Consider the following 13,592-nt stretch of genomic DNA (forward strand, 5'->3'; position numbering starts at 1 on the left):
GATACCGGGACGCGCGGCACGGAACCCAGGTAACACGCTGGAGCCGCGTGTGACTGGCATCCCGCAGGGAAACCATGCATCAGGCATGCACATAGTAGGTGCTCCCAGATGCACACGTGTGTGCACGAAACCACCAGCACTCATGACAGATGCAGACACACACGCGTACGAAGGCACATCTGATCCTTGGGGCACAGACCCATCCCCGCGGGAAGGGGCGTGCACTGGGCGGCTGCCAACCGTGAGCTCAGCCTCCCGCTCCCCCAGGGCTGGAGAGCAGGTGTCTGCTGGGCTCGGGGCCCCCAGGGGTGGGCACAACAGCCTCACCTGACACCTGGACCCTACCCTGCAGGAGTCGCTGCAGGAGCAGGCAGCCAGGCAGGCCGGGTGTCAGTGAGCCATGGAGGGGAGCGGGAAGGCCGGTGCCCCCACCCTGCACGGCCGCGGCGGCTGACATACTCAGCGGACTGGGGTCTTCAGGAGCACCTGGCACCTGGCCTAGGCCCCCACACCCCCTCCATCGGACAGCCACTGCGGGGCACAGGAGAAGCCTCCCTCCACAGCAGATGGTCTCCACACTCCGGTGAGAAGTGAGGGCTGGGGCGGGGCCACTGCCACCTGGACCCACGGGGCAATCTCGGTGTGAACCTGGGTGGGGGGCTTCCATTCTGTCCCCTGCAGAGGAAAGTAACTATCCTGGGCCATACAGAGTCTAGAGCCCCTCAGGCACCTGGACACCACCTCACAGTTCAGGCCTCCAGCTGGATGGAGACTGTGCAGGGCCGCCTGCGGGGCTGTGGTGTGGGCTGTGGCCGGAGGCCAGGTCTGCCTGGGCGTCTGAGGCCCTGAGAGGGGAAGAGGACTTTCCAGGCCACCCAGGAATGGTGGCAGGTTGGAGAGCCCCCAGGCCTCCACCAGCAGCTGCCTGCAGGGACTTCCTGGGACCACCACCCCTCCCCAGTAGCTGTCAAGAGATCTGTTTACTGGAGACACCGAAGCTACGGGTCCCAGGGGCCCCGACCTGTGATAAGAAAGGCCCCGGGGTTTGGCCCAGCCCCTCCTCTTGCCACTCCCTTTAGTTCCGAAGAGGCATTGTTTGTGGGGTTAGTGCCCCTCCCCAAAGACAAGAGACAGGGCTGCAGGGAGCCCTTCCTCTATATCCCTGGATGGCACCTCCCTCTCTGTGCCCTGGGCCACAGAGGATAGGGGATGGTGATGGGTGGGCCTCACCTCCTGTCTCCTCTCCAGCTTGTCCTGTACCCACCGCCTGTGACCCCACACCTTTCTGCCAGGACGAGCAGTGCACGCCGCACGGCCATGGGTCCCCGAGCAGGTGAGGCAGCCCTCACCAAGGGGCATCTTAGACCCTTGGGGGGTGGGTCCCACAGCCAGGCTCCCCGGAGGTATCAGGGCCATCTGTGATCCTAGGCCTCTCCTAGGACCCAGGGAGCCCCCGGCCGACCCTTGAAGGACGCCCCCAGCAGGCGGTGCCCAGCTGTGCTGGGGGGCCAGACGCTGCTCACGGCCCATTTTGTTCCAGGTGGTCAGGTGAACCCAGGCCTCGCCCTCCTCATGTGGCTCACAGCCCACTGCTCTTGTCCCCAGGCCCAGGGCTCCTCCCAGGGAGGGCTGGAGGCCAGCAGGGATGACTTGTGGGGCAGGTGAGTGCCAGGTCACGCTTCTGCAGCTGATCCTCTGGGGGGGGGGGGGTCCACACCCGACGGCCTGGGCACAGCTGAGGCAGGGCCCCCATCACTCACCGACCTCTCCCCGAGACGGCCGGGAGCTTCCAGAGTCCTGCATCAGACCTACCCACGTGGGCCAGGAGTGGCCAGGAGTGGCCAGGAGTGGGTCCCCAGGCATCGCGCTGGACGGGGCCCCCGAGCCCCTCACAGCTTGTGCTGCTCTCTGGCCCGGTGGGTGGTTACTTCTTGTGCCGAGTCCTCTCCAGTTTCTTCCTCTGCCCCAAGACTGGGCGGCTCTCCCAGGTCCCAGAGACTCTATCACTCCCAACCACTATGCTGGGGCCTCGCATGTGGGCTCAGCCACGCTTCACTTTCCTGGAGGGTTAGAGATCACTGATGAGGCATCGAGGGATGGATTGATCTGGATACTGATGAGGCAGAGTCAGAGGCCCAGGCTGACATCCCAGAGGACGCCCTCCCCACACACAGACTCTGTTAGATAGAGGCACACCGAGAGCGGCACTGACCCAGAGGCCAGGCCCGCTGCAGTGCCCCAGCTGGTGCTCAGGCCCCATCTCCTCCATGCCCTCAGCCATCACAGGGACAGTGGGGCCCACCTGAGCTCAGAGACTGCCAGGACCCCAAGTCCAGGCCAAGGCCACATCCAAGCCCTGCTCACAGCTGGGAGCCTGGTGCCTGCTGGGCGAGCGTGGAATGAAGCTGTGGTCCTGCACGTGCCCAGGGGCCACGGGCCACGCTTCCCGTGTCTCACTCCCTCAGAGCTGGCGGTGCTGACCTCGATGCCACCCCTCACCGCCTGTCCCCTTTCTGCCCAGCACCAATACCTCCCTCCTGCACGGCTTCTGGTGCCAGCCGGCCAGCCAGCTGTCCCGGGACCAGCTTTCCACTCTCATCCAGGGCATGGCGTCCCAGCAGGTCCCCCTCAGGGCCTGGCAGGTAAATAGCTGTGGCTGGTGGGAGCGGGCCAGGGTGCTGAGGGAGAGGGCACACTTGCCGGAGACAGGTGGGGAGGAAGGGCGTGCCCAGCAAAGGACACGGGGTCAGCGGGGGCCCACGGGACTGGGATGGGGCACCTGAGACACGGCTGCTGGATAGACCCTGACGAGTGTGGCCATCAGAGGTTGGTTTTGTCCTCCCTTGGGTGACTCTATGATGCTGCCCACTTGGGACCATTTCCAGGACTTCTCGGCCCATTACCTGCAGACCCTCTGACTTCTATTCTTGGCTCGGATGAGGACTTGTCCAGCAGGCCTGCGCTGGCTGCTTCCTGCCTTCAGTGGCACATGGTGCCCACACTGGGACAGGTCCTCTGGAGCCCTGTGGGGATCTTCCAGCCTCCTGGCCTCTCCCATGTGGTCTGAGCCCACCTCGACCTGCCCCTGAGTTTAAAGAAACAAAAGGAAGAAAAGCTACTATTTTGCCTCGTTCTAAAATTAGTATGAAATTAGCAATACATCTGAAAACCCCAAAGTAAGTCCAATGAGACAAAAAGTCTAGGCAAGAGGTAGCACTGGGGTAAATTACTGAGCCATGGAGAGCCGTGGGGGGTGGGGGGCTTTCAGGCTGGCCCTGATGCCTCCTGAGAAGGGCAGACCACAGGGCATCCAGGGACAGAGCCCAGGCAGACAGGGAGGGCCCCACGCCAAGGGCGAGGGTAAGACGGCAGAAAGATGGGGGCTGTGGGCCCCGGTCTGGCCAAGCCCGCGACATGCCACTGCCTTGCCCAGCTTAGCTGCCTGGCCAACCTGGCCACTCGGCACGGCCTCCAGGACGACTTCGAGCTCCACCCCCCCAACCTGCTGCTCTTCTACAAGTGAGTGCTGCCCAGCCCCCAGCATTCCAGCGTAACAGGCTAAGAGCGCCTCCTTCGGAGTCCCAGGGTCCCCAGCTCCCCAGGGACATCTGGGCCACCCCAGAGGACGACCCTTGGGTGGCCCCCACCGTCCCAACAGCCCCCCAACCCGCTCGCAGCCTGACACAGGTAAGGGAAGCCACCTGCCGGGCCTTCACCTGCCGCGCTGCCCAGGGGGACACGGAGCTGCTCACCAACCTGCCAGACCAGAGGTCCGCCCTACAGCACATGGCCTTGGCCTGTCTGGTAGGCACGACGGGCAGGCTGGGACAGGACGGGGGAGGGCGGACAGGCACAGGGCCGGCTCATGCTGACCCGCTGTGTGGCAGGGAGCACCCCACCGACGGCTCAATGCCTTGGACCTGCTGCTCCTTGGGGCCCTGGTGTGTGACATGCACGCGTCCCGCATTGAAACCGCAGACCCGCATGTGCTGGAGAACTTGCAGCGCTGCCACCAGCTGACGGCCCCCCAGCAAGCTGCCCTCAACTCGCTGCTGGCCGGTGGCAAGACCGTGCTGGGGTAGGCTGGGTCCGGTGCCTCCACCCAGGCCGCCCCTCCTCAAGACGACCTAGAGACCCCTAATGTCTACCATCCTGCTGACCTTGCACAGCCTCAGGGTCCCACCACCCTCTAGACCCCCCTGTTCCCCTGCCCCCACGCCTGGGGTGGGAGGTGTCCCCAGTAGGCAGGCCCTGAAAACTGGGTGCTCAGGGAGGGGTTGGCTGCCTCCGGGGGTCTGGGCTCTGCTCCTGACCCTAACCCGGTGCTCCCTTACCACACACCAGGCCTCCCGGTTCCTGGAACCTGGAGGGGCTGCAGGCCCTGGGAGCCCTGGCCAGCTACATCAGCTCCAGCCTGTGGGTGCAGGTGCAGGAGGTAGGACGCTCTGCAGTGGGGGTGGGGGAGGAGTGTCAGGTGGCTGTGCACAAGGACAGGGGCATCCAGCCGAACTTCCGCCAGCCTGTCCAGTGTCCCCAGTCCCTCCCTGCCCCAGGGTTTCCATCTGTGGGACGGGACGAGGAACCAGGCGGCGCCTGGCAGCCCCTCCCCGGGCATGGAGTCTCTATGCCCGCCTGGCCAGGCCGTGGGCCTGGCCTTCTTCAGCAGCATGGTGGCCACGTACCGAGCTGGGCAGCTCAGCCAGGGCAATGCCAGGCGCTTCGTCACGGGCTTTCTCAAGGCCAAGGCCATGTCAGTGTCCTCTCGACCCAAGCGGGGCACAGGTCAGTGTGGCCACCAGGGCCAGGGAATGCTGTCCCTCCCCTGCCCTGGACTCCTAACCCTGGGGGGTGGGCACTCAAAAGACTGTCCCACCTGCTGCTGGACCTCCTGGGCAGGCCGGGGGGTCTGCATCCAGCCTGGGGTGGGTCAAGGTCAGGGTCAAGGGCAGGCTTGACTCTCTGGTCTGAGCCAGGTTCTCAGCTAGAGGTCAAGCTCAGGAGGGAGTCAAGGGCAGGCTGAGGTTAGGAGTGAGGCCGGGCCCAAAGTCAGCAAAGATCAGCTCAAAACCCATACCCCTCCCCCAGATGCAAGGAGACCCTGCGTCCGTGGGGACATCACGGCGGCCACGCTCCTCGATGACCTCTTCCTGGTGCGCTACGACTGCATGCAGCTCGAGTCCTGCCTGGGGAGCCACGTGCTCCAGGCCAACCTGGACCCGCTCCTACAGCACCCGCTCCCGGCAGAGTGCCAGCGCGTCGTCAAGGCCAAGCTGGCTCGGGTGCGCTACAGACCGGCTGCGGGGGGTGGCAGGCAGGTGCCCAGCCCGGCCTGACCCTCCCGCCCACCCAGGTATACCCGCACGGTGTCCCCGAGGAGCAGCTACGACTCATCACCTCGCTGGTCTACCTCTACTCCCGCTCAGAGATCAGCCAGTGGAACATCACGTCCAGGGACACGGTCGTGGCCCTGCTGGCCTCAGACGTGGCCCTGGAGAACCAGACCGAGGTGAGGGCAGCACAGGGGGCAGTGGGGGTGCGCCGCCCCTGGCCCCGCTGACCTGGGCCCTGCCTGCAGGCTGTCCTACAGAAATACCTGGACCACAATGGCACCATCACCAGCGCCCTGCTCATGGCCATCGGGGGCTCCCGTCTCTGCTGGATGAGTGCCCGGCAGATCCAGGCCATCAGGCCAGTGGAGTTCCGGTGAGCCAGCCGGGGATGCGCCCATCGTCGGCTCAGCCGAGGAGGGAGGGGCTCGGCCTGAGGTGTGGTAGGTTCCCAGGGCTGCACAACCAGGTACCACAATCCGAGAGATTTAAAACAAGAGAAATTCTCCCGCGCTCTAGACACCAGGAACCTGAAATGGAGGGGTCCTAGGGCCGGCTCCCTCTGAAACCTGCAGGGGAGGTGCATCCTGCGTGGGGTGCTGCCGGAACTCCTCGGCCTTGCCCGGGGCCGGGGGACGCACGCCCCAGCCTCGGCCTCCACGGCCACACAGCCTTCCCCTCGGCGCCTGGGTGCAGAGTCCCTTCTCTGCTCCAGTTCCTGGACTTCGGGCCGCACTAATTCACTGCAATGTCGACTTCATCACAAAATCTACAAATAGGAGAGGCTCTGTGTTGAGGTTTCGGGCAGGTGTGAGTTTTGGGGTACCCTGTTCCGCATGGTACAGAGGGCAAGAGGAAAGTTGTGGTGGGGACAGGCCAGGAGCACGAGGGGCGCCCAGTCCGCCCACCAGCCTCCCCCTCCCCCAGGCGGGCTGGGGCCCTGGATATCTCCTCCTGCCCGCAGAGCCGGAAGGACGCACTCTACACCAAAGCCCGCGAGGCCTTTGGCAGCACCAGGAACACAGCTAGCTACTACCACTTCATGCGCCCCTACCTCGGTGAGACCCTCCCCTGTGTGCAGGCCCCCCTGTCCCAGAGGCCCCCTGCCCCGTCCTCTGACCGCTGCCTGCCCCCAGGAGGGGCCCCCGTGGAGGAGCTGCGGCACCTGGCCCAGGCCAACGTCTCCATGGATATCGACACCTTCACCAACCTGAACCCCCGAGTGCTGCAGGTGGGCCCCCAGGGTGGCCTATCTGGGGCATGGGGGCGGGGGGCTGCCAAACTAGGGGAGGCCGCTGTCACAATCTGCAGGCCCCAAGTATCCCAAAGTCAGAGGTGTGCAGTGAACCCCAGGTCGCTCTGCCAAGCCTCACCCCTGTGCTCGCTCCTCAGTTAAGTACTGCCCTGCCGGGTTCTGCCCCCAAGCCGGCTGCCGAGGGACCCTCCGGCCCTGCCCCCACAGCCCCCCCTCCCCCTGCAGAGCCTGAGTGTCGGCAATGTGACCACCCTGCTGGGCCAGAATGTGGGGGACCTGCAGAAGGCCCGCAGCCACCCCACCATCAGCTCCTGGCTCCGCAGCCTCAACACCTCGGCCCTAGGAGAGCTGGGCCTGGACACAGACACTGCCGGCCCCATCGGCCCGGCCCGCTCCACCACGGGAATCCCGGACACCACTCCCTGGGTGTCCCATCTAGCCCCCACCTCGGGCCAGCGGGGGAACAATGCCCCCACTTCCGGTATGCCCCAGACCCGGCCTCCCCATCATGGGCTCCCCTGTCTCTGCCTGGCCCCGTCTGCCCAGGGTCTCTGCAGACCCCCGACTGCCCCCAGTTCCGCATCTCGCACCCAACCTCCTACTCTGTTGGCCAGCTCTCCTCCCTTTGCCTCCTTGGGTGACATCTGGGTGACCCTCGCTTTAGCCCTCACTGGCTGCTGAGTTACTGAAGGACCAAGTCCCCTCCTCCAACACCTGCTGAGCACCAGAAAGTGGGGGAGGGACAAGCTTTGAGATGCCTTTCAGGTCCTGCAGCAGCAGCCTCGGAGCAGTCCCCACTGGCCTTCCTGCCCGTGGAAGCACACGGGGAGGGCAGCCCGGGCCGGGGGGGCTCCCAGCTGGGCCTGATGGTGCTCATCCACGTCCCACCTACAGGCAGCGCACCAGCCCACCTGCAATACTGGCTACTCGCTGCAGCCCTGCCCTCAGGCCTCCTGTGGCTGCTATACTGGGGCATCCCGGGGCCCAGCCAGGACTGCTCCCAGGGCACCTGCACCAAGGCCTCCAAAGACAGCGCTGGCCCAGCGCCACAGGCAGAGAAACTGGGGCTGGAAGGTGGAGCTAGACACCTGCTCAGGCCCCCACCCAGGCTCCAGGGCCAGAGGACCTGGCCATGTCCCACTTCCTAGGGGCCAACAGGGCTGGTCCCCACTCATACCCAGCTTCCAGGACATGGAGCTGGAATGACCACCTGGGCCCACGCTGTGGCCAGCCCCATACAGGTGGCAGAGATGCTGCCCCAATCCTCTGGCCTCCCCCAGGATGAAGAACTGGTACGGGGGAGGGGGCCTTGATGACTGATTTGAATAAAAGACAAGGTGACAATCCTGCCTGCATCCCTTTGCCCTGAGCCCCAGGAGGGGCAGAGACGCTCCTAGCAGGGAATAGGACTTCCACCTGCACCTCCTGGCCTCTGTCCCCAGAAGCCACCCTCAGTGTTGGCCTGGCCTTGGAAGGAAGGCCCTGGGAATGGAAACAGTGGTAGGAGGGCCCTGAGGGCCACTCCCCTCCCCATTCCCAAGTGCAAACAGGAGGAACTCCAACTCCGGGACCCCAGCTACCACATCCCGGGGCTGGGCCTCCCCTCCCGGTCCTCAGAACAACACAGGCCAGCTCTGCAGGGAAGGACAGGGGCCTTTTATTGAACTCCAGTCCCCTTGGGGTGGACCAGGCAGGGTGGACCAGGCAGGCCGTCACGGTGTGGGGGATGTTCCGCATCCAGGACGGTGGCCTCACTTGGGGATCAGAGCCAGGAGCAGAGTGGGGATCGCAGTGAGCACTGTTCTGGGTCCCACAAGGCGGGCGCCCCCTGAGAGGGCCTCTGCAGAGAGAGTGACTCAGGTGCCCTGCATGGCTCTGCCCCAGCCCCACCCAGCGGAGCACCCCAGCTCACCTCGGAGCCTGAGGTCCATGACCAGGTAGCCATTGGGGAGGCCACCGTGCAGCCCCAAGCCCAGACTGTCCAGGTCATCCTGCTGCTGCCGGACTATCCAGTCCCGCACGGGGCTCCTCTCTTGCTCCGCCTTCAGGCCCACCAGGTTTGGACCCAGAAGGTTTTGCACCTCGGCAATGGTCAGCGGCTGCAAAAGTCCCCAGAGGGCCATCAGAGTCGCCCGGCCTCTTCCCCAGAAGGCTGCCAACCTCTGCTGTGTCCAGACCTCCCGGTACTTCCCCGGGCTTGAACACCCGGCCTGGCCCCTACAGACTTCGAGTTGAGCCCCTGCGCTCTGGCAGCAGTGGCCCTGCCCCACCCCCACCTTGGCCCCACCTCCAGTCCCCGGCCCGGCCCCCCGCTGTACCAGCACAGCTTCTGTCTGCAGCTTCTGGAATGTGGCCACGTCCATGTTCACCTTCTGACTACTGAGAGCCCTCAGGTCCTCTGTGGAGGCCCCACCTGCTCGCAGGGAGTGGGGCCCCAAGCGTGAGACCTCACAACAGCCCCCAGTCTTATCCTCCAACCCTAAGGAATTCCTAGGCCCCAGGTTCCCTGGGGTGGGTGCAGAGGCTGGAGGGGACTCGGACTCACAGGGCCTCAACCGACACATGCGTGTAAGGGCAGGGGCCATGCTGACCACCAGTCACACCAACAGCAGCAGCCTCGTGAGGCAAGACCCCGGCAGTACCTGTGTGGGCAGCTTGGGCCCTCTCGCCCCCCAGGGGCTCTCCCTGGCTCACCCAGGAAGGGCTTGATCCTCGAGAAGTACTCAGGCCCACTCACAGTCTGGAAGGCGGTGCGGGCCCGGGGATAGAGGACGGCCATCTGCAGAGGGCGGCACGCATCCAGGTCCTGGGGCCCAGCTGCCCTGGGGAGGCAGTGTGGGGCCGGGCGGTGAGCCGGGAGCGCATGCCCACCCCTCCCGGCAGGCCCCGGGGTCTCACCAAAGGACGCTGTGCTGCACGGAGCGCAGCTGCTCCAGACTGAGGAAACACAGGTATGCGGGCCTGAAGGTGGCCAGCATGTCCAGGGTGGCCTGGTCCAGCTCGCCCCCTCCCGCCACATAGCGGGCGATCAGGGCAGCCACCTGCGGAAGGAGGCCACGGAGGAGTCTCGGGGCTGGGAGAAAGGCGTCCCCCAGGGGCCTGCACACCATCCCCCCACCTGCTCCCTCCCGGGCAGCTGTCAGCTACCTGAGCGTCCCTCTTCTGCCCTTTGCTGACTTGAAGAAGAGATTTCACGGTTTCCAACGATGTCACGTTCCACTTGCGGATGTCCGCGGGGCTGAGCTCGAGGAAGAAGTAGCTCAGGTTCTGGGTCAGGGACTCGGGGTAGCCCTGTGGGTAGAACTATCCAGGGCGGCGGCTGTGAGGGCCACGGCTGCGCCCTGACTGCCCGAGAAAGTGCAGTACGGCGGGCAGGCCTGAGCTACCTCGTCCAGCTTGCGCTTAAAAACGTCCAGCTGCTGGTAGGTGAAGGGCACCATGTTCACGCGGTCCATCTGAGCGGCCACCAGGGCCCCATCCACACAGGCCTCCAGCTCCCACTCCTCGTAGAAGACAAGGTTTTCATCTATCACGTGGGCCTTCCTCGAGGGCGGGCAGACCTTGCCTGCAGGAGCAGACCAGGGGTCAGGGGCTGAACTTCTCTAGTCAACCTCCTCCTCCCAAACCTCGCCGAGACCCTGGGGAACGCAGGACCCCCTCCAGGCCTCAGTTTACACATCGGCAAAATGGGGTCATTCTGTCCACTCTCCAAGCAAGCCGTGCAGTCAGGAAGGGCCCCAGATGTGTGGGCAAGTGTGACCCCACTACACTACCCACAGGCCCACGTCTCCCAACAGCCAGCAGGGCAGGGTGTCCTGCTTACTGTCTGTGTCCCTCCGGTCCCGCGAGAGGACGACAGATAGCTCAGGTCGCCACCAGGACAAGACCTGGGAGGTACCCTGCAGCCATGAGGTCATGACACCCTGAGGACAGAGCAGGGTTGCGGCTGAGTCGTGCTGGCTCAGGGTTCGAGGACCCCTCCCCCACCCGGGGCCAGACACCGCCCTCCCTTTTCCTGGAGGGACCTTACCAGTCTCAAGTCTGCAGCCTGGGCCCTGGAAGGAAATGCCCACCCTGCAGGGGAGGGGGCACAAGGTTTGACGGGGTGACGGGGGACTCCTGGGTGTGCCCCACCCTGGGTAGGAAGGAGGCAAAGCTGGCCCTCCCAGACTCGGCACTCCATGATGTCACAGCCTTCCCCACCCCAGGGAGCTCAGGCCTCCTACATCCTCTTCACATCCTCCTCCTAAGACCTCGCTGCTCAGGGCAATCAGACACCCAGGTCACGGACACTGTCCCTTTGGCCTGAGCCCTCCTCACCCCCCCCCCTCCAGCTTCCAGTGCTGTGCGGTAGGGAGGAACGCAGCCACCTCTGGGAGCAGAGACACGGCTGACAGCCTAGCTGGGACTCGGAGCACCTGCCCAGATTTGGAACAATAGCCTTCTGGGAGTGGGGTGGGCACGTGGGCACTGCCGGCCTCCAGGGAGGAGGCGTGGGGCAGGCAGAGCCTTAAAGCCCCTTGGGTGCCGTCTGATGCTCTCTGGCCCCCAACACTTTACCACAGCCCACCTGTGTTACTCACCGAGGCTGAGAAGCAGGAGCAGGAGGCTGCCGCCGGCGGAGGTGCCCCAGGACCCCCAGGCGGGCTGGGCGGTTCGCATGGCCATAGTCTGTGGAGAAGAGCCAGTCTGATATCCTTACCTCTTGGACGGAGCACCCACCCCACCCCCTGCCCCCACTTGCCCTGGGCCAGTGCAGGGCCTTATGGGGCTAGAGGGTGTCAGATTCCCCAATGGAACCTTCTCAGGCCCCTGTGGGCGGCGTCTACAGGGCCTCCAGCCCTGCTCTCAAGACCAACCAATCTACCTGGCCCGCCCTGCCGCCTCCGGGAAACCGGCCCCTCCTGCCCGGGTGTTGAGTCTGAGTCAGCCAGGCCCCCAGCTGTGAGAGCCCAGGAGGGCCGCTGGTGGCTGGTGTCTGTCCCCTCTGCCCAGAGGGCAGGGCGAGGAGGGAGAGTTTAGCGCAAGAAGGCAGGGCCACTTCTGGTTTAGGCTGGCCTCAGTCTCCCCATTTACACCAGGGCTGGGTAGAGCGCTGAGTGACTCCTCCTCACTCCATGGGGCACAGCCACTGTCTCCTTCCCATCCTGCCCCTCCCATGGCCCAGGTGGACAAGGCTGGCGGGGCCCCCTGCATTCCTGGTTTCCCTTCTGAAGTCCCTCCCAAAACAGAGGCCTCAGTGAGTGGGACGCCCCTTCCTACGGGTCAGTCCCTTGAGCCGGGCAGTGGGTGGAAAGGCATTCCGGGAAGACCCTCCCACCATGCGTTTCTGGAGTGGAGTTTAGGAGACCTCGCTGGCTGCTGGGGGGGGTGGTCAGAGGGGGCCGCTCTCCAGGGAGTATGGTCCCAGGGCAGGGCGGGGAAGGGCAGGGGCCTGCAGGAGACCTCAGCAGCCCTGCACTCCCCCCTACCAGGGAGGCCCAGACTGGGAGGCTGCCCCTGGCTGGGTAGAGCGGAGACATCCCCTCCCTGCATGCCTCCTCCCAAGCCTGTATCAGCTCCGCCCAGCTCAGAAAGCGGGGAGGCAGCTCCTTTCAGTTGGGCAGAGAGCCTAGCCCTCAGGGAGTGTCCAGGGGAGTGGCCCCAGAGGAGCCCTCTCCCCTCCCCCACCAGGCTCCCAAGGAGGTGGGAGGAAGCCAGACCCCCAGACCAGAGAAGGGGCAGCGGGGTGAGGTCCCCAGCCCCTGGATGGAGGAGGCCAGGCAAGAACTGTGCCTCCCCCTGCGGTCCCCCACAGCCCTCTCCCCAGCCGCATGTCACCAGGGAACCCCCAGCACCACGGGTGGGGGCGTCCTGGGAGCGTCTGCAGGCCACTGTGGGCCGTGGAATCTGCATCCTTCGCCTCCCCACCCCCGGGAGGGCCAGCAGGCGCCACAGAGGCAGGTCAGCAGTCCTGCAGCTCCAGCTTCCCAAGTGGCCTGCAGCTGACCTGCCGTTTCAAGTCTGTTTCTACCAGCCTGGAGAGCCCGCGCTTGCATGTGACCTGGAAACAGCCACCAACCCACGCTGTGTCTCATTGGTCACGGCTGCCGGGAGGTGTCCTTCTCTGTCCTGTGTCGGTTCTTAAAAAGGCCAGCTTAGGGGCGCCTGGAGGGCTCTGTGGGTTGGGCTTCTGCCTTCGACCCAGGTCGTGATCTCGGGGTTCTGGGATCGAGTCCCCTCGATCGGCTCCCTGCTCGGGGGGCAGCTTGCCTCTCCCCCTGCCTCTAACCCCTTCCCCAGCTTCTGGTCTCTCAGTCTGTCAAATAAGTAAGTAAAAAAAAAAAAGGCCAGGTTCGTGGGTCACAGCAGGGGCGGTATAGAGAAGGCATCAGGGACGGTCCCATCTCTCACCCCAAGTCCTCCGTGGCTGGCACGCACCTGGTCTCCTGAGGGCCCGCGGCATGCTGGCATCACTCAGACCTCGGGGGGTGCGCTGGAGCTGGAAGGGTTCAGGCCCTGCCCCCGCCTGCCTGCGCCTACCTTGCATGCAGCGTGCAGTGGAGGTGGTTGTGTCTGTGGTAGTCATGCCGGCTCCTTCCCCAGCCAGGAGTCCTGAGCTCCTAAGGCTGGCAGGCCTCCCCCTGCAGAATCGCCCAGCCCAGCCTGACCCCCTGAGGTCTGGCCCTCAAGGGACGGAAGTCAGGCCACGCTCCCAAGCTCAGGACCCTCTGGCAAGAGTGGGTAGGGAGCAGATGACTGGCTTAGGGTGCTGGCCTCCTGGTCATGTGGTCAGCCCTAAGCACAGAGAGGCTCTGCAGCCAGCCCAGGGTCACGCAGCACGGCCAAGCGTTCGGGACTGGGGCAGAGGCGACCTGAGGGCACTGCTGTGGGAGCAGAGCTGGCAGGGGGTGGTGGGGGCTGTCTTCGGCATTCCCCAAGGTCCATGAGGACCAAGGGAGGGGCATCTAAGGTGGCACGGGGCACAGTTGCCCCCTGGCCCGCTTCTGGGGGGGTGACCCAGTCCCTCC

General features: G+C 65.1%; 2 protein-coding genes across 7 annotated transcripts; one reads left to right on the forward strand and one right to left on the reverse strand.

The window, feature by feature from the left end:
- The first annotated feature begins 102 nt into the window (after positions 1-102).
- On the forward strand, positions 103-7,920 carry LOC116580452 (mesothelin-like protein). Of its 4 annotated transcripts, none has more exons than XM_032326684.1 (16): positions 103-241; positions 353-583; positions 1,249-1,333; positions 1,541-1,661; positions 2,522-2,642; positions 3,434-3,519; positions 3,678-3,804; positions 3,888-4,078; positions 4,345-4,435; positions 4,641-4,782; positions 5,086-5,279; positions 5,351-5,506; positions 5,576-5,703; positions 6,255-6,558; positions 6,808-7,063; positions 7,477-7,920. In XM_032326684.1, the coding sequence occupies exons 3-16, from the start codon at positions 1,318-1,320 to the stop codon at positions 7,728-7,730; spliced, it is 2,187 nt and encodes a 728-aa protein (XP_032182575.1). In that variant the 5' UTR covers positions 103-241; positions 353-583; positions 1,249-1,317; the 3' UTR covers positions 7,731-7,920. The 4 variants fall into 4 exon arrangements, with proteins under 4 accessions (XP_032182575.1, XP_032182577.1, XP_032182576.1 ...); XM_032326686.1 differs by having other exon boundaries at positions 104-583; positions 6,255-6,385; positions 6,464-6,558; positions 6,906-7,063; XM_032326685.1 differs by having other exon boundaries at positions 105-583; positions 6,255-6,385; positions 6,464-6,558.
- Positions 7,921-8,215: 295 nt separating this feature from the next.
- LOC116580454 (mesothelin-like) lies at positions 8,216-13,050 on the reverse strand. Of its 3 annotated transcripts, none has more exons than XM_032326691.1 (11): positions 13,003-13,050; positions 11,166-11,253; positions 10,613-10,656; positions 10,406-10,505; positions 9,969-10,147; positions 9,730-9,885; positions 9,481-9,623; positions 9,277-9,404; positions 8,901-8,995; positions 8,495-8,681; positions 8,216-8,422 (listed from the first exon to the last, which is right to left on the reverse strand). In XM_032326691.1, exons 1-11 carry the CDS (start codon positions 13,033-13,035, stop codon positions 8,334-8,336), a joined length of 1,242 nt encoding a protein of 413 aa, XP_032182582.1. In that variant the 5' UTR covers positions 13,036-13,050; the 3' UTR covers positions 8,216-8,333. The 3 variants fall into 3 exon arrangements, with proteins under 3 accessions (XP_032182582.1, XP_032182585.1, XP_032182584.1); XM_032326694.1 differs by lacking the exon at positions 13,003-13,050 and adding an exon at positions 11,450-11,668; XM_032326693.1 differs by lacking the exon at positions 13,003-13,050 and adding an exon at positions 11,327-11,411.
- Positions 13,051-13,592: the final 542 nt, after the last annotated feature.

This window comes from Mustela erminea, chromosome 20 (assembly GCF_009829155.1).
Source record: "Mustela erminea isolate mMusErm1 chromosome 20, mMusErm1.Pri, whole genome shotgun sequence".
Classification (NCBI taxonomy): Eukaryota; Metazoa; Chordata; class Mammalia; order Carnivora; family Mustelidae; genus Mustela; species Mustela erminea.